This window comes from Pantherophis guttatus, chromosome 5 (assembly GCF_059756535.1).
Source record: "Pantherophis guttatus breed Tessera chromosome 5, ASM5975653v1, whole genome shotgun sequence".
NCBI classification, from domain to species: Eukaryota; Metazoa; Chordata; class Lepidosauria; order Squamata; family Colubridae; genus Pantherophis; species Pantherophis guttatus.
The window spans coordinates 53962319-53981366 of NC_142067.1; the positions used below are offsets into that span (position 1 = coordinate 53962319).

At 36.3% G+C, this 19048-nt stretch overlaps 1 protein-coding gene and 1 long non-coding RNA gene across 6 annotated transcripts in view; one reads left to right on the forward strand and one right to left on the reverse strand.

Moving 5' to 3' along the window:
- TTC3 (tetratricopeptide repeat domain 3) overlaps positions 1-18753 on the forward strand; it is a 70159-nt gene extending 51406 nt beyond the window's left edge. For all 4 annotated transcript variants that reach the window (XM_034441931.3, XM_087871254.1, XM_087871253.1 and 1 more), the window contains 12 exons: positions 1207-1356; positions 2129-2268; positions 3583-3651; positions 4387-4483; positions 5675-5775; positions 6756-6843; positions 8873-8977; positions 10013-10419; positions 11282-11399; positions 14415-14642; positions 16007-16093; positions 17648-18753. In XM_034441931.3, coding sequence (XP_034297822.2) covers positions 1207-1356; positions 2129-2268; positions 3583-3651; positions 4387-4483; positions 5675-5775; positions 6756-6843; positions 8873-8977; positions 10013-10419; positions 11282-11399; positions 14415-14642; positions 16007-16093; positions 17648-17755 — 1698 coding nt within the window. In that variant the 3' untranslated portion in view covers positions 17756-18753. The remainder of the gene's footprint in view (positions 1-1206; positions 1357-2128; positions 2269-3582; positions 3652-4386; positions 4484-5674; positions 5776-6755; positions 6844-8872; positions 8978-10012; positions 10420-11281; positions 11400-14414; positions 14643-16006; positions 16094-17647) is intronic.
- LOC117654704 (uncharacterized) lies at positions 591-12113 on the reverse strand. Of its 2 annotated transcripts, none has more exons than XR_015728212.1 (3): positions 11980-12113; positions 9078-9137; positions 591-678 (listed from the first exon to the last, which is right to left on the reverse strand). It is a non-coding gene; the product is annotated as an uncharacterized LOC117654704 (long non-coding RNA). The 2 variants fall into 2 exon arrangements; XR_004588380.3 differs by lacking the exon at positions 591-678 and adding an exon at positions 5107-5242.
- Positions 18754-19048: the final 295 nt, after the last annotated feature.

The window sequence follows — 19048 nt, forward strand, 5'->3', positions numbered from 1 at the left end:
GCAAATAGCAAGAAAAAACAGCTCCTTTCCTCTTCAGCACAGCCTAATTAGCACAAGTTGATTGGATCAGCCTCCCGACTCTCAGCTGATTTGCTCTCAGCTGTTTTGCGCAGGGCTCTGCTGCTTGCTGCAAAGAGGTAAATTGCTGGAACAGATTTTTTCCCCCTTCTGCTAATCAAGCTATGCTGAAAACGAAAATGAAAGTAAAGCAGGCTGTTTGCTGTTTGCTGCAACAAGGCAAAATTGCTCAGAGGCAGAGGGAGATTTCTTTTTTCTTCTTTTCCTCACCAAAAAAGGTAGGTGCGTCTTATACTCCGGTGCGTCTTATACTCCGAAAAATATGGTAAGTCTAGTGCTATTGCTCCTGCTATACTCCCCCTTCCATGGAGTCATATAATCACAATCTGGGTGCTTGGCAACCTGTTGGCACACCTGGGTTTCCCAGTGCCCTACGATGATGTGATTGACATTTGCAATGTTCTCTTCTGGGTTCCCTAGAAAATTAATGGAGGCAGCAGAGAGGATTCCCTATTGTCTCTGAAGGGTGGCTGAAAGAGCTACTTGCCAAGGGATGCTGAATTCCTTCGGAAGGGTGGAGAAATGGAGCTCAGATCATAATACTGTAATTCAATCTTCATATCAGGAATTCTCTTCTGCATGCAGGAAACTGACATCCTCCTGTGGAGTTCAGAAACGAGTGCCAGGATTGCAGTAATTGAGCCAAGCAGTCATATGGACAGTTACATGGAAGTCCCTCTTAATGACTGCTTCACTCAACAATCATGATTCTGAGCTCAATTGTTGTTATAAGTTACCATAGTTTCTATTGAAACTACTGTAATAATAAAGAAAATGTTGCTTTTTAAAACTTCCTAACTGAAATTGCCAATCTTAGTACATTTATTTGGTTGACTTCAGATTTAGAGAAATATGTGTAATATGTAAGATCACATTAATTGCTGGCCTGCTATTTAAATTCCTGTTTTATCTTAGGAGAGGGAAATCAGATTCTTGTATCAAAAATTGTACTACTTTAACATACTCTTAGATTATCAAATTATTTTTAAATGGAAATCTGTAGATAAAAGAATATTTACTTTTTATCTATGGCAGCAATAATAATTTTAAATTAGTTATTGGTGTTTTTTATGGTTATGCAAACTGATTAAAACATTGTAGGAATATAAGATGTAACATATTTTGCAGGGAGATATGTTACGTATGGAGAAAGAACATCATGTACTACAAAAACAACTTAAAGAAGCAATTGAAAAGTATGAACAACTTAAATGTCGAAGTTCCAAAGAGATCAGTATTTTAGAGGAAGAGTTATCACTACTTATTGAAGGAAACAAGGTAATTATTTTTCATCATTAGCAATTATACATATAAAGGGAAGGAAAACTGGCCATCATCACGGTTGCCACTATTATTGTACAGTTATATGGCCAGCTGTATTTTGTGGCTTTTTTAATCTTTTGCTGAAAAAAAAATTGCCATTATAATTCAATGTATTTGAAATGATATTATTTTAAAGCCTTTTTCACTGCAAGATGGAAGATTATTACATTAAATTATGAATGTACATCTTAAAAGAAAAAAATGCTGCTTAATACTGTAATGAGCTGTGGTGGCACAGTGGTTAGAATGCAGTACTGCAGGCTACCTCTGCTGATCGCCGGCTACCAGCAGTTCGATTCTCATCAGCTCAAGGTTGACTCAGTCTTTCATCCTTCTGAGGTCGTTAAAATGAGGACCTAGATTATTGGGGGCAATATGCTGACTCTGTAAAGAGTTTACAGAGGTCTGTAAAGCATTGTGAAGCGGTATACAAGTCTAAGTGCTAATGCTGTTACTACTGTAGTTAAAGTTTCTATTATCCTGAAAAGCAGATACTTAAGAGTTTTTATTTCTTTTGTTATGTAGCAAAGTGACTAAAAACAGTCACTTTACTTGCATAGCAAAAATATATTTTCTTTTCAGATGTACTTTAATAATTTTACATATCACTTTTTTTAAAAATCCAAATAATTTCTAAACACTGTTTTTTAAAATTCAAATTTGGATATTTTGTTTTAAGAAAGCATTCTATTATGTTGTGTGTGGGAAAATATTGTTTGTTTTACAGCTCAGCAAGAGAGAATTGGATTGGTTTCATCAAGATGCAGAAGTGAACTTTAAAAAATGGCAGCAAGAAAAAAAAGAAAAACAAGAAGGATTAAAAGCAGGAAAAAATAAAATCAGAAAGCTAATAGAAACCAATGAAACGTACGTTTATTCTGAAAATGAAAATATGTTTAGGTGGTGAGAGGTTAGAGTTAGGATTACAGTGAACTTCAGATTTACGTATTTTTGCAAATTTTAGTTTGCTTCTGAATATAGGTGGTCCTTGGGTTATGATGACAATTGAGGCTAAAATTGCCATTGCTAAGTGATGTGATCATAAAGCACAACAGCACATGACCACATCACTTAGTGATGGCAATTCCACCAGTTACTATTGTTAAAGGGAGGACCACTTGGATCATTAAATGAAGTCTTCTCTGGACTGAAACTTCCTGTCAGCTTCTCCATTGACTTTGCTTGTGGGAAGGTGGCAGGGGATGTCAGAAATCATGATCACATGACTTCAGCTCCCTATGATGGCTGACGATATATTGTAAGTTCTCCTTGTTCAGCATTGTCATAAATTTGAATATTCTGTGGACGAGAGGTCATAACTCTAAGGACTACCTGTATCAAGGGGTTACACAAAAAATAAAATGGTGTATATTCAATCTCAGAGAAGAACGATCCCATTCACAACCTGCCTTCAGGTTACATCATCATCATTATTATAATTAGATTTTTAGCCCTTACATGTACAAACACATGCATACATACTTTTTTGCTCAACTCAAGGCACAAACGTATCTAATACTTCTGATGCCTCCTTTTCCCACAATAACCTTGAGAGGTGAGTGACTGGCCCAGTCATCCAGCCAATTTTTACGCATAAGGGAGGTCTAGCACTCACAATCCCCTGGTTTTTAGGCAAGCACATTAACCATTATAGTAAAATTGATTCTCAAATCACTTTAATGGTATAGTATTCTAGCTGACTAAATATTAAGGCATTTTCAATGTTCTATCGTACAAAATAATGAAAACTTGCAAAAAGCTCCTTGTTTCTTCATATTTTTATCCTAGAAATGTTAGTTGTGCTAGTAATTCTACCTGCCACTCAGTCTATAGAACAATTGGATAAGTTGTTTTATTAATATTATTAATATTAGTATATACCGACATAGTTTATGATGTTGTCAAAAATAGGCTGAATTGTTTTCTTTTAGATATACTGATTTGTCTCTGAAAAGTGCTGGCTAACATACATAATTCATATTGTTGAATATTACTCTGTATGATTCAGTTCTGATCTGTGTATTTTCTTATATGGCTTATGGCATAATCTGGTTATCTAATGTTGAATGTTGGCAGAAAAGGAAAAATCATGAATATTGTAATATAGTGGAGAAATATTGTATTCAATATCTATATACTATGATATTGCTTGTTTGTAAACATCTCTATGTAATAAAACAGATATATGAAAAATATTGATGAGAAGGATAAACAGTACAAAGCATATTTGGATGAATTTCTGGAGATCAGGTAGGCCTAAATTTGCTTTAATCTTTAACTTGATATTTCAAAAAATCATTTCATGGGTTTGGTAAATGTATACTGTCTATTAAATACTCAGAAATTAACTTCTGGAAAACACAACTGTAAGACCACAATGAAGCAACTAATCTTGTCAAAAATTAACAGTGAAAAAGGCACTTTATAAATCAAGTTGAACATATTTGCTGTGTTTAATTAAACTAAAATTAGTTGTTGCTACTTATAAATAACTAGACAACCTGGAACCCATTGGGTCATTCTCCTTTCCATATATAATATTGGCTTATGCTGTTTCCCCTCCCCTTACAACTCTTGGGAGAGACGTGTTGAAACCTCCTCTCCTCTGCATCTGCCTTGAGAGTAGCTGAGGTTGAACTGTATAGCACAGTCAAACATTAGGAGTCGAGCACAGAAAATGTTTTATGACATTTTGTATTATGCCATAAAATGATTTTTGTAATTTTTATGTCATAAAATGTTTTATAAAATTTGCTAAATTTCAATTTCATGGGAGTCATGAGAACTGGTTCGTTAGTTGGCCCATTTGAGGTACTTTGATTAAAAAAAATTACCCTGTGATTCAGAGTTTTGTCCAGTTAATGCTTACTGATGCGAGAGTTTTATCAGTGTATAGATGGTATGCTGAATTAATTTTTGTTTTGCAGATATTCAGGCACATAGACATCCAAGCATATGTTAATAGTCTTTAACTTTACTTCACAGCAATAGGTTTGAATGTGAAAAAATAAAAATGGAGGAACTTATAAAGAAGACCCAGGATTATCAGCAAGAATGTGTTAAAAGAGCAATAGCAGCAGAGGTAAAATATATGGTGCTATTTGAATGTATTGTAATTCCTACAAACTGTTTATTATCTTACTATTTTATCATGTTTGTCTAAAAGTTACATACTTGATGTAATACTGTTGTCGGGCTCCACCCATTAAGATTCATTAGCAAATCACGTAACTCATGATTTTTCATGGCTTTATGTATCTTGGCCAAGCTTGGCAGAAGCATCTTGGGCCAGCTGAAAACTTTATTGTAGATAAAAAGGAAGCCATAAATAAGAGTTGGTTGCCCACTGCCCATGAAAAAATGTAAATGATTTTACAGTCTTTGAGTTTAAACTAGTGGCTTCTTCCTCTTATCCATCCAAATCAATGGATGGTTGTCCCAGTGCTACTTGGCTTTAAAGCCCAGCAGTTGTTATATCTTTACATAATGGCATATTTGGCCAGGAGCCACTGGTTCCCCATTTTAACCTCACAATTCTCCCTTCCATTTTCCATTCCCCCTCCCCCATAAATTTGGAAGGATCCTGTGTATCTTTCCCTTTCTGCTGAACTTCTGTTGCAGGAAGAGGTGTCCTTCATCTCCATTTTTTCATTCATCAGGTACTTTCTCCATTTTAGACTTTTTGTGAGTCCTGGTATCTTTTCTTCCTTGTTGGCAAGTTCAGAATTCTCCCAATTCAGAATTCTCCTCTCATTTTCAGTGAAAAAACACTATTTTTCTCATTACTCATGCATTCTTACTCCTCCTCATGAAGTTCTACTCTTTTTCAGAGTTAGAATAGCTGGCAGATACAAAAATTTTATTAAGTTTCTGTAATAAACTTGCAATAATTCACAAAATGTTGAGGTTTAAAGTTATGGCTTTTCTTTCTGCCTCTCTAAATTACTGTAATATATTACTTGATGCAGTGCGTGGGGGTTCAACTGGCTTCCACTGCAACCCTCAACACTGACTCAAGAGGGAAATAATAGAGAATTGATAATTACATATGGGCAAATCAACATCTACCATTCTCACTAATAAATATTAATCAAATGTAATGAATTGGCCTGTTTTCAAGACCATTTTAAAAATATTTTTGGTACTTTAAGGTGAGGGGGAGCAAACAACTACCGTTTCAATTTTTACAATAATAGAAAATGACTGTAATCATCCATCTAATATAGCTGTTTTCTCCAGCTTGATGCTTACGTTTACATTAATGTTATTTCAGGTGTCAGTACTTGAAAACTGGAAAGAGAAAGAATTCTACAAACTATGCAGAAAATCAACAAATGCCAAAGCCAATATTAAATATCTAAAATTCATGACCAGGTATTATTTACAATATACAGATATTCTGTTGCATATGTGGTTATTGTGAAAGGATACTGAATGGGATTATAAATCAGGGTTTTTGAAATTGTGTCCATGGAATATTAGGAATTCATGAGAACTTAATAGGGCTCTGTGGAAGACTAAGAGAGAAAAAGCACTTTAATCTGAATGCAACTGATTTTCTACCATTCAGAGTCTTGCTTCTTGATTAGGATCCCTGGAAATTCGATTTTTACTAACAGAATCCATGGTCTCAAAAAGGATGAAACTCTGCCATAAATGACTTTGCTCACCATTAGCTTTTGGCATTAGATTCTAATTCTTCTCCTAACAAATCATATCTCTTACTAAAATTTCATGTTGTTATAGTTGCAACATAGAAAAAATATATCATGTGAACCATGTATCCATATACATATTTGCTTCATTGAACTTATGGCAGCAAGTCATAGTGCTAGCACAATTAGTATGTCAATTGATAAAATATTTCTTAGCAAATTGTATTGACCATTTTTTCTGAAATCCAACAGCTGTTACAACTCATTTTGATGCTTGGAAGGCCAAAAACATGATTTTAGGGTTTTGTATTGCCTTTTCTTCTTCACTTGATTCAAGTAATTCAACATTTTCTCTTTTTCTGCTTAGGCCACGCTCTGTTATTCTGTTCTAAACTTAACAGTATAAAGCCTTGATACTCTTTTTCTTTCCAAAAGTCTTGCTTTTCAAATAATTTGAGCATCTACTTTTTATGTTTCAACCCCATAAACATGATTTGGGAAAGGATGCTTGCAGGAAAAAAAAATCAAACTTCAATATTTTAAGCAACTACAGTACTTATATAGCTTGAATTACTAAATTGTCATTTCATGGTTAGAATCATTTTTAATTATGAAAAATCAGGATATAAGTTTTATAAATGAATTAATATCAAATTAATTACATAATCAATGACATAAATTAAATTATATCATTTTCAGTCATTCTGCAGCACCTCAGTCAAAATTACAGATTGATTCTTGGGAGTCATTTATTTCCAATATTGGAGAAGAAAAGAAAAAAATAGAGGTAAGTCTCTTGTGATACTTTTTATTCATTATTGGTATTGTGTATTGTGTATTGGTAGTGCCATAGTTGAGCAATCATATCTGAAGTAAGAAAATGGAGATATAAACAAGCTCTATATCTCTGTAGTTTCTTCACCCCTTCATTTGCACAAATGGGAAAATAAGCCAGGAATCACAATTAATCATAGCATCCTCTTCAAAGACAGAAACAATGGCTTCAAGAAAAAAGCCTATTATACTTGCTTTGAACCATGATTTAATATCAAGAGTTTTCTGAAAGCCAATAAACTTGTTTCAGATATAACTGGAAGCTATACGGTTTGGCTTCTGTATTTGTCATCCTGCTTACAAAGGAAGGAATAATGCAGATACCTGTCCAGACATACCTGATATGTATAAACTTATTCCTTGCAAAAATTACTTAATATTGCATTGCTTCTTCTATATGTTTGAACAATACATTTTCATACTGCTGTGGTTTCATCTACATGAGACAGCTGGGTGTAGTCTTTTGCTGTCATGTGGTGCAATATCTTTATGCTGATGATATCCAGTTGTGTATCTCCACCCCTGACCAACCAAGTGATGCTAGCCTAGTACTGACTCAGTTCCTGAAGGGAATAAGCATTTGGATGGGGAGAAATTGACTTCAATTCAACCCATGCAAGATAGAGTAACTCTGGATTTTCCCTTCTCTTGGTTCAGATAGAATGTCTTACCAGGGCTGCAGTAACCCAGATAGAGTTGGCAGACAATTTTGAGGTCTTCCTGGACTCACAGCTCGAAGGGAAGGAGCAGCCATGGCTGGAATAAGGGAGTGTTGCACAGACCCATATTGTATGGCATTTGTGTCCATTCCTGGATTAGGAGGCCTGACTCATAGTCATTCATGCTTGGTCAGTTCCTGGTTGGTTTATTATATTGCACTCTACATGAGACTGCCATTGGAGACCATCCAGAATGTAGCAGTAATGCCACAGTTATGGGTGTTCCATATTTTGCCCATATTACACCATTGCTGTACAAGCTGCAGTGGCATCCAATTTTTTTCTGAATGCAATTTAAATTGCTGGCTATCACTTTTAAAGCCGTAAGAGGGTACGGGGCCAGGCTACTTATAGGGCTTCCTCTCCCTGAGGGTATCTGCCTGTCCCACCAGGTCAGATAGAGTGGGTTTGCTCCATGTCCCCTCTCTTAAATGTTGTCATCTAGTGGGACCTAGGAGGCATGCACTGTATGTACCTGCCTCTGCTTGTGAAACCCTTCTTCAGTGATTTGGCAGGCTCCCACTCTCCTTGCCTTCCAGGAGGTCTTGATGAGCTGGCTTTTTCAGCAAGCATTGAAATGAGATAATGTTACAGTACAGCTTCATGTTGCACAAATGCATGGGATAGTGATGCCTTGGAATGCAATGGCATTTTTGTCAAATTTATTTTTGGTTTTGGTTTTTTTTTTTGTTGGTTTTACTGTTTTGTATGCCGGCCAGAGTTGTTAGTATAATATGTGTGGCTATATAAATCTTTGAAATATAAGCACCTTGGGTCAAATCCCAAAACAACTGGAGCATCATTTGAACACAATCAGCATTGACAAATTTACCATTTATTTATTTGCAGTCAGTTGCAAAAGGCAGCTTTAGTCAGAATAGCTTACATCCTGGAGCAATACCACTGACACCATGAAACATCAATATCTGCCTATCTCAGGTTCTTGGGAAGGACTTGATAGGTGGATAAAAATGCCAAATTCAGTCTAAACATCTCGCAGATTGCAACCAACCATAGTAATAAATAACATTTGAGATTTGTAGGATATTAATTTCTCTTTTTTTTAACTAATAAAAAGAGCCTAGCATGTGTCATGACATCATTTAGGAACCAGGTGCTATGAAATTAGCCTAAGAATCAGGTGTTCATTTATATAAGTTATACTGATAGATTTTATTTTGGGCTTTCAGCCAAGTAAATCTACTCTTGATAGAAAATTATGATTTAAGAATATTAAATGTATCTCTTATCTCTTTTCCACAGAGTCAGTTTGAAGAAAGGATTTATATAGTAAAAAATGGTGCTCTCCTAAATAGTATCACTCCAGTAGAAACTGCAGCTCTTCAGCCACCTACTGGTTTGTCACTAGTAAGTTATTTTCTGAATATTTTTACAGCCAAAATGAACAGATCACTGCATTATCACAACTGCATATTTGAAGCATGGAAAAGCTCAAACAGTTCTGTACCTTGCTCAGTTTTTTCCAGAGAAATTTCCTCATGCATTGGGGCCTCTAGAGTTCTTTTTCCTGTGGGAATATATACAACAACAAGAAATGGGTATCTTGCATTACCAGCTATGGTTTGAACAATGGAAGGCTGTGACATAAACCAATAATTCTTAAGGACCCAATCTAAGTCAGTCACCTGGACCAGAGTTTTAGTCTTTCAAGCTTCCTTGCTGGAGCCCATCCTCTAGGAACTGAATGTAATATTTATGTGGTGCCTAGTTGAGTGTGGCTTTTAGTTGTTAATTGGGGTGTTAGTGGTCAGCTATTAAGTCATTGATTGTTGTACCAACTCAGATTGGATTATGCATCATATTCCTGGGATGTGTATATTTGCCTTTAGTTGTGAGAATTCTTCAGATTTTTGTCCAAATTGCTGCCCTGAAACACCATTTGAATGCCCAGAGAGACTGAAATTAAAAGAAGGCTGTGATAGTATAAGATTCATTGTTCAACAGAAATAAAAACTGTGATAGGTTACAATATTTTGATAGAAAATCTCAGGCCCTATTCTAATATTCTTGTACATTATGTTGAATCATATGAAGAGTAGATATTGGTTGATAATCTTATTTTTCCCTAAATAAGGCACTGTTATAAATATAACGCCACATATGTAAATGACTGCGCTGAGCAAAGCAAGTAACATTAAATTATGCTTACTCTTTTGGCTTTAACTTTTACTGTTCAGTTTTGTAGTATTTGGGAATCATTGCTGTTTCTTAAATTGGCTTGTTGCTGTTTGTGTACCATCTAGAGTCTGAGGCAATTTTTAAAATTATAAATAAATAAAAACTTCAATCTCAAGCTATCTGATGTGGCAGAAACACAGTTTTAGAATGCTTGAAATAGTTTTTCTCATCATATTTGATCTTTGTGCTGTTTTTTTCCTTTAGGCAACTCCTGAGAAGTCTCCTATTAATGACCCAGCCATCATAATGTATTCACCTGCTGCTCCGCACCTGTCTGCTCCATTTTCAAATGTTAATGACAATTACTCCTTATCTTCCAAAGCTAAAACTCACACTGGCAATAAAAATCCAGAGCCTCCTTCAGATAAAGACATTGGAGAACTGCCTTCTGAATGCAGACAAAGCTCACTTTCTGATAAAGTATGCTTGCCTCAATCACTAGGAAATTCAGGAAGACATCTTCAGAATATCCAGCAACTGCATAGCATTTTAGAGGAACCAGCAGGAGCTGCAGAATTGGACTATGCTACAATTCTAAACAAGCCAATTCTTGGAAAGCTATCTGAAAATATCATTGACCAACTTAGAATTATATTTCCATACCATACAAGGTATATCTACAGTAGAAAAAAATGGGTAGCTCGCACTTTAGTTAAAAATCATGTTGTGTGTATGTGTAAAATCTAGTTAGAATTGTACAATGTATAATTTAAATGTACTCTGGCACAAACTTTTAGAAATGATTAACTATTTTTGCTTTTCTTAATATGATTTAAAGTTAAGAGAAAATTTGAAATGGTTCTTCTTGTCATTATCTTAAGTAATTTTTAATGCCTGAAATTTGGGTGTTTTTGAACTATGGTTCAGTATGGCCACAAAATTCAAGACTTGGTGACAGTGCTTTCTGTACCATGCTGCTTATTACCATGTTTCTATTTTTTTTTTCTTAACTTGGTTGATAGGAATTGGGTTGACTCTTATTTCAGCATTCTATTATGTTCAATTCAGGTTTCTCTACTTACTACTCAATTTTTTAAAAAAATTATTCTTAGGATTTTTTTTAATAGTAACAGCATAGTAAATCATTATTATATAGAGTCCTTTGCCTGGGGTTCAGTTATATGTGACCCTGTTGCACAAATTCTTCTGAAACAGGAGTGGGAACTAAGTATTCATGGGATGAATTGTAACATTACACAGTTATCTTAAATTCAGAGTGGAATCTTTGTTTTATCTAAAGACCTGTGAAAAATAAGGTGGATGTCTTAAGTTTTCGTTGTTTCTAGGATGCTTTAAGATGAAGAAGAAATAGTAAGTTGTTATTTTAAATATATATATATTCTTGAGAATGCTAATGGGGACAGGGCACATAATGCAATTAAGTTTTAGATAGTCAGGTTTTTTAAAATACTTGTAGACAGTATTTATCTTCCTGCAAAATATCTGAGTACCTGTGTTTCTTCTCTCCTGCAGTTCAGATTTAGAAAAATTTATAAAAGAAGTCAATGTCAAAAACAGAAACAAGTTGAGTGCAGATGACTACCTAAACAGGGTAACTGAATTTATCTTGGATCATCCGAACACAAAAAAGGTAATTTGCAAAAAATGTTTACGTAGCTATGAAGAAACCCCCATAAAATACGTATGATACACTATGGTATATATGCTACTGATAATTGCTATTGATAAATTCACAAAAGAAAATCTAAATGGACTCATTCATGTCCTACCTAAGGTGGGAAAAGCTTAGGTTAAGTTAGGTCAGGGGTGTCAAACTCAAGGCCCACGGGCCAGATCCAGCCCGTGGGGTGCTTAGATCTGGCCCATGGGGCCAGTCTGGAAACAGCAAAGGACTGGCCTGCGGTGCCTCTGCTAGCAAAAATGAGGCACGTGTGGGATGCGTTCCCCCCCCCCCCAAGCAACTGCTTTTGGCCACTGGAGTGGTCCAGGAGGCCTTCCAGGCCCAAATGGGGCCTCCAGAGTGCTCCAGGACTCCTTCCAGGCACAAAATAGGACCTCCGGAATGCTCCAGGAAGCTGTCCAGGCCCAAAATGGGGCCTCCAAAGTGGCCCAGGAGGCCTTCCAGGCCCAAAATGGGGCTTCTGGAGCACTGCAGGAGGCCGTCCTTGACTCAGGTGGTTATAAAAGGGAGAAAATGTAAAATATTTTACCTTCAGGCTTGCAGGATTCTGCTACTAGCCTATGTCAATAATTTATAGTTCTAGTCTTCCTAAGGAGTCAGTTTCTTGATCTGGTCTCTCTCTTATAAGGTGATCTTTGGATGGTGCCTCTGCTGTGGACGGGCTTGCACGGTGGCAGTGGGAGCAGGAGCCCTGCACTAAAGGTGGTTTTCCTCCTCCCCGCTCAAGAAAAGGGGTTTGGCACAGCATTCTGAAAATAGGGTTGCCAGGTCTGCTTCCAAAAAAAAAGCGGACAAGCGGGGGGGTTAAGTAGTAAAAAAAAATAAAAAAAATTTACAATTAAATTATATATTTTCTTACAAACATTTTAACACGTATTAAAATAATCACTTCAAAACTTTACTTAAAATTCAAAACATCAAATATATTGTAATAATATGTAAAATATTAAATTACATTTTAATTTCATCATAAAGCTTTTGAATAAAAAAAATGTCCACTATTTTGTGAAAAAATATAGTGAACATAATGTGAAAAAAGCGGACTGTCCGCTCAAATAGTGGACACCTAGCAACATTATCTGAAAAAGCAGGATTGTAGATTTTAAGTTTTCTTAATTGGAAAATGCGACCACATCTCCCATGCTCCCCTATGCCTCTTCCTAGGTTTCAGATTGAGGCCAAGGGCTCCCCGATCAAGAGCGGGGTTTAGGGGAAACCAGCCTTAATTTCAATAGCCAAATTGGGGGCAGGGATTTTCCCTTCCCCCATCAATTAAGAGGGCAGGCAGGCTATTATACTTGGTAGTCTATCTTAGCCCAGGAAGGCAGAGGAGGCCCTTTTGCCAGAAGGGGTTTGCCTGGGTCTCATGGCTGCTGCTTCAGCCACAATGAAACACATTATCTTGGCAAGGGAGCTATTGGGGAGGGGGCAGAGGAATCAAGTCCAGTGGAAAAGCACCCCTTTTCCTTCTTGTCTGTTCTGGCACTGAGCAGCAATGGAGGGAAAGCAAAAGGAGTCTGTGCTGGTTGGGGGACTTGGCCAGGGAACAGTCCCAAGTATGGAGGAGGTTGCTGCTGAGGGGTGCCTGTTTCTAGGTTCTGGAGTAGACATAAACCTGCTCCTGTGCCTCTCTTGGGCTGAGTCCCTTGCCTCCCACCCACCCAAAACAAGGAGAAGCAATGCCTTCCCTGGTTTGTTCTATTTGTTGATTGTAAGCTCCTTGGGGCTGAGAAGAATTGCTGCAAAACCGAGTTTCCTGAAGTGGACCACTAGACTCCTAAAGATCTTAAAAAATGATCTAGTAAAAAGAAAAGTCAATCAAAAGAGCAACATGCAAACAAAAGCAAATAAAACAGTCCCAGGTGTATTGTTTAATGGATTGCTAAATTGGCAAAATGGATTGCTAAATTGGCCACCCAGTCACATGACCACCTAGCCACACCCACCCAGCTGGTCAGGCTCCCCCCCAACAGTCTGACGGACCATGAATTGGCCCTGTTTAAAAAGTTTGAGGACCCCTGAAGTAGATCAAGTATTAAAAAAACAAAATCACAGAAATGTATGCCTATTTTTATAAGTTTATAAAACCATGTCTGCTGAGGTGCGGTTCCGTGTCACACCCACCAATGCCACACTCACCCGGCCCTCAAAGGTCAAACCCAATCCTGATGTGGCCTTCATTGAAATTGAGTTTGACACCCCTGAGTTAGGTTATCATTCATTCTGAAATATGTATGAGAGTCCCTGTAGTAAGTCTTATTCATATCAAGAGAAGCGAACAATAAGCCTTTTTCTGTTGTAGCTCAAGAGACTCTGAATAGCTTCCCAAGGAAGTTATACAAGTAGTCCTAGACTTAACAACCACAATTGAGCCCAACATCTCTGTTGTTAAGTAAAACATTTGTGAGTTTTGCCCCATTTTACAACTTTTCTTGCCACAGTTGTTAAGTGAAACACTGAAGTTGCTAAGTTAATAATATGGTTGATAAGTGAATCTGGCTTCCCCACTGACTTTGCTTGTCAAAAGGTCACAAGTGATCATGTGACCCCAAGACACTGCCATCGTGATAAACGAGTCAGTTCCCAAGCATCTGAATTTTGATCACATGACCACGGGGATACTGCAACAGTCGTAAGTGTGAAAAATGGTTATAAATAACTTTTGTTCAATTCTGCTTTAACTTTGAATGGTCATTAAATGAACTGACTACCTGTATAGGTTTTTCATGTTTCATTTTTATTTGGTATTCAATATGCGTTATCAAGGAGATTTTTGTTATAGCTTAGAGACTAAGATATATCTTGGTGCTATTTTGGAACGCTGATATGTTCTGTTTTGTTTGCTTTTTGTTCTTGCTTCAAATAATCATTTATTTTTAATATATTTGTCAACTACCTAAACAGTGCAAAATGAAGTATAAATTAAAAAGATATTACTAATACTTTTCCATTATGTTTTTAAAGGTTCTTTCCTCTTCCAGAAAAAATGAAGGGTTATCCTCTTGTACTTCAGGAGAAAATGCAAGTCATACTCAAAAAGTATTAAACACATTGGTACAAAGCAAACCAAAGTCTAAAGCTGCTAATGAAAAGAAAAATAAAACTAGACTTCCATCTCAATCAAATCAGATGCCATGGAAAAATATTGGTGAAACTTCAAAATCAAAGTGGAGAAAATCAAATGATACCATTGTAGGTTTTCTATGAAAACTATGGTTTTGATAAATCACTTTGATAATTTGGTGTTATTTTAGGAATGCCATACATATTCTTTCCAAAGCCCTTTAAATTTTTTAAACATAAGCTGTTTAGTTTTCAAGGTCTTAGAATAGTTTTCAAAATAATAATAATAATAATAATAATAATAATAATAATTCAAATTTCTAGTAGTTTCTAGTATCATAGAAATCAAAGAATGAGCTAAATTAATCAATTTTCAAAATCCAGATTTTTCTTCAGAGTTGAATTGAGTAAAAATGAACAATGTCCCATACCAATATGGTATGGGAGGTTCCAAAATCTTATTAAAGACTGGAATTGAAATTTTCTCAAAGGTTTTGTCAGGTGGAAATAATCAGGAACAGAAGTTTAGTTCAAAGCACTTCAATTTTTTTACATGCTATCCAATGGTGGGATTCAAATTTTTTTACTACTGGTTCTGTGGGTGTGGCTTGGTGGTGTGGCTTGGTGTGCATGGCAGGGGAAGGATACTATAAAATCTCCATTCCCACCCCACTTCAGGGGAAAGATACTGTAAAATATCCATTCCCTCCCCACTCCACTAACCTGCTTTCCAGCTCCGTTCTCCTGTGCAGGGCAACAAAAGAAGACCCAGCAGATCAGCTGGGACTTGGGAGGCAGCGAATAGATGGGGATGGGGCCAATCAGAAGTGGTATTTGCTGGTTCTCTGAACCAATCAAAATTTCCGCTACCAGTTTTCCAGAACTGGTCAGAACCTGCTGAATACCATTTCTGATGCTATCCATACTCAAGAATGTGATCTACTAATGGTCAAGGCAAATTGGTGCTAGCCAATGGAATACGTTACATGAAAGACAACTTTATATGAATTGGGTGGGGGAGTCATATAATTGTGAAGGGTGTAGTCTTCATTGGTTCCCTGAACCCATGTCTTTTCCTATGAGCAGAATTAACTTATGGAACTCTGGATGCAATATTTTTTCTAATCTATTGACACTGAATACACTGGATTATAATGTCCATTCTAGAATTAAGTAAATAAATTTTGCAAAGTCTCATGGATTAGAATGATACATTTTTATTTTGATGCTGCTAAACCAAATTTCTGTTTAAAAGGTAACTGAGTCAAAAAGCCCATTTGGTTCAGTACTTTCTGAATCAGCTGCTTTCAGGATATCACACACGGACTTAAATCTGCCATTTTGACAGCAGATCACGGGGATTTTTATGCATGTAAAATATTAGATATGTCCATTACTTTTCAGAATTTTTGAGAGCCTGTATTTTATTTTAATGCATAGCGAATCAATAATTTTTGAAGCAGTTTTGAAATGACAAATGCATTTTTCTATAGGATAATGATCCATGTGTAATATGTCATGAAGAACTAACTTCAAGTCTCTTGCATGTTCTGGATTGTGGACATAGATTTCACAAATTGGTAAGTGAATTATCAGCAAAGAAAGGTCTTTACTTGTTCCTTGTGACTTTGTAAATGACTAGAGAAATGCTGCTGTGTTGCACCAATTTTTAATATAATCATAATCCTTGCAATATATACTTGGGGAATTTACTCTTAGGGAGCAAAAACACAAATTACATTGTGGAAGTTTAAATCATCTTGGTTTCCAGGACCAGACTTTCAGTGCTCAGGCTGATACCTATAGTATAGAAAATAAGCTTTTCCTTGCAAATTCAAAGTATGTTTAATGTGATCTATATTACTTAGGAAATGAGTTTTCCAATCCCAAAAATGGTTATGACCATAATTATATGGAAATATAATGCTTCCATATCAGTTTTTATTATTGCAGTTGTACTTTTAGATAGCTACAGTATTGCTTTTCCTCAGGATAGGCAGGTCAATATGTTGACTTTCACATATCAGTATCAAAAAATATGAGTAGAAAGATGTTTAAATAATGTACCATTTCTTCAAGGACTCTAAAATACAATATCCTCCACTTTTCTTGAGGTCCCACAATTCCCAGTAGATTTTTTTTAAAAGCCTCACCTGCAGAAAGTTACAGAATGTTTCTTAAACTACTGTAGTAATCCTTGACATTCCTCAAGGAAGTACAAGGTTTTCTTTTCTTCCAGAGCCCTGTCAATGATAACTTTCATCTTCCCTAAAATTGGGATGTTGGAGACTGGATGATAGTAATTTAAAATGACCAGTTCAGGGATGGCACTTTAAGAAAGGATTGCTTTTTTTCATATTAGCCAGGAGGAATAGCAGTCTGTTTGGAAGTGGCAGTTAAAGCAGCCTACAGGATGAGAATTCAGAGGTTTAAAACAAGAAATTGCAACTGTGAAACATGTAGTTGGTGCCAGAAACTTTTTGAATATAATCTCAAAAAAGTATCACCAAAATGATGTATGCGATTTGGAGAATGGTGGTGCAGCCTTCTCGCAAGATTTCAGGCCTCAGAAACCTTCTGAAGCATTGTGAGAACAGCGTGCAGTATTTAGAGGGTGGCACAAATTACCTCAGGAAGAAAGCCTGAGGTAATGCCTAGGCCCATGCCAGGCCCACTTCATCAGCAGTGGGAGGGAGGTAGCAAAGCAGCATGCAGGGCACAGCAGAGCCTGCAGGGCAGTAGGAACAGCTGAGGCTTGGCATTGTGGTGCTGGTGTGGCTGGCCAAGTCACGGGGCATGAGGTGGCAGTGGTGTTGGGCCTAAAGTAAAGGCCGGGTGGTTGGCAACTAGCCGAGACTACTGAAAGCCCTGGGGGGTCTATTTCAATTCCAACACTGACCATGAGGTCCAGGGCAACCAAAAGGGCAGAGATGGGGAGGTAAGGCACTCCTGTGGGCTGCCAAGCACCCAAATTTTTTTCATGTGATTGCAGGGGTGCTAAACCTCCATTAATTTTGGAGGTTTAAAATATTTTGTTCAGTTTTACTTTATTTTTTAAGAATGGATTCTTCCCATATTTCACAGCCATATATTATTAATGAGTTACTTGTGCAATCTTTTTATGTCTTATACAGTGTATTGGACCATGGATTAAGGAGCACAGTACATGTCCAACATGTCGGCGTCACATACTTTTGCGAGAAGATTATCCTGAGCTTCCTGGGCGTAACAAAAAAACTTAAAATACTGCAATATACAGATTAGCAAGAATGATATTTAGATTATTTAAAATCATGATAATATAATTATATATGAATTCTGTTCCAGTTATTTCCAGTATATTGTATATTAAATTATCCCTTTGTATCTTATGGAATATATACATGATGCTAGTTCTGCCATTTCCAGTGAGTCAAGATACATGGTGCAGCATTATATATCCAATGTTGTTAATCTGTGTCTGCACTTTTGGAAGAAATATGTAATTTATATATCTGTATTAGCTATTTTTACTATGTCACAGTAGAGCAGTTCATAAAGTTGACAAAACATATCTAATACATATTGTCTCTTTAAATAAAGAACATATTAATAAAATTGTAGAGTACAGATTTGTTTAGTTTTACTTGTTAGTTTATAAGACTGTAGTCTTATACCCTGAATTAGTTATTAGTGAGCAATGCTATTCAGTACATTTGGAGCCCGATTCTTTTTGATTTTCACAGATAACTTCCTCTTTAGAAAGTAATCTTAATTCACAAATTGTTTAGCATGATTGTGTAGCAATACACCATGATTTTAAGTCATTATTTAATGTGATGTGTGAGTGTGCAAGAAGAGGTAACATGACCCCAAAATTTCCATTGGTAAGCAACATGCTTGTTAAATTAATTGCCCCATTTTATGACCTTTCTTGTCACTCCAGTGTAAAGCTAGTAACACGGGTTAAGTGAACCTGGCTTCCCATTAACTTTGCTTGTCAGAAAGTCACAAAAGGTGATCACAACAGGTGATCACATGACCCCAAGACACCGAAACTCATAGATGCTGAAAAGTGTCTGAAGTTTGATCATGTGATCATGGGATACTGCAACAGTTGTGTGAAAAATGGCCACAAATCACTTTTTTCAGTGCTGTTGTAACTTCAAGTAGTCACTAAAGGAAATAAATCAAGGACTACCTGTAGTGCTTTTTTTCCTCATTTTTTGTGAGACCTTTAATAAACAATAATGCTTTTTAACTGTTTTTGTTTGTTCATATGATCAGCTTCACTGATGACAGTTTGGTTACACATGCTTTCAGTGTCTGAAACTATAAGGCTTACTTTATATTATAGATCACATTAGCTGGGTTCGCAAAATCAAATAGCAAAGCACAATCACATACCAAGCCTGGGCACCAACAAGCATAGCAAAATGGGCTGTTAAATTAAAGTGACTTAAATTAAAATTTCCTAGTGGATATTTGTGAAGAACAAAATACACTCTCAGCTATTTTATGCAAATCAATTAATCTCAGCTAATTGTATTAATTGA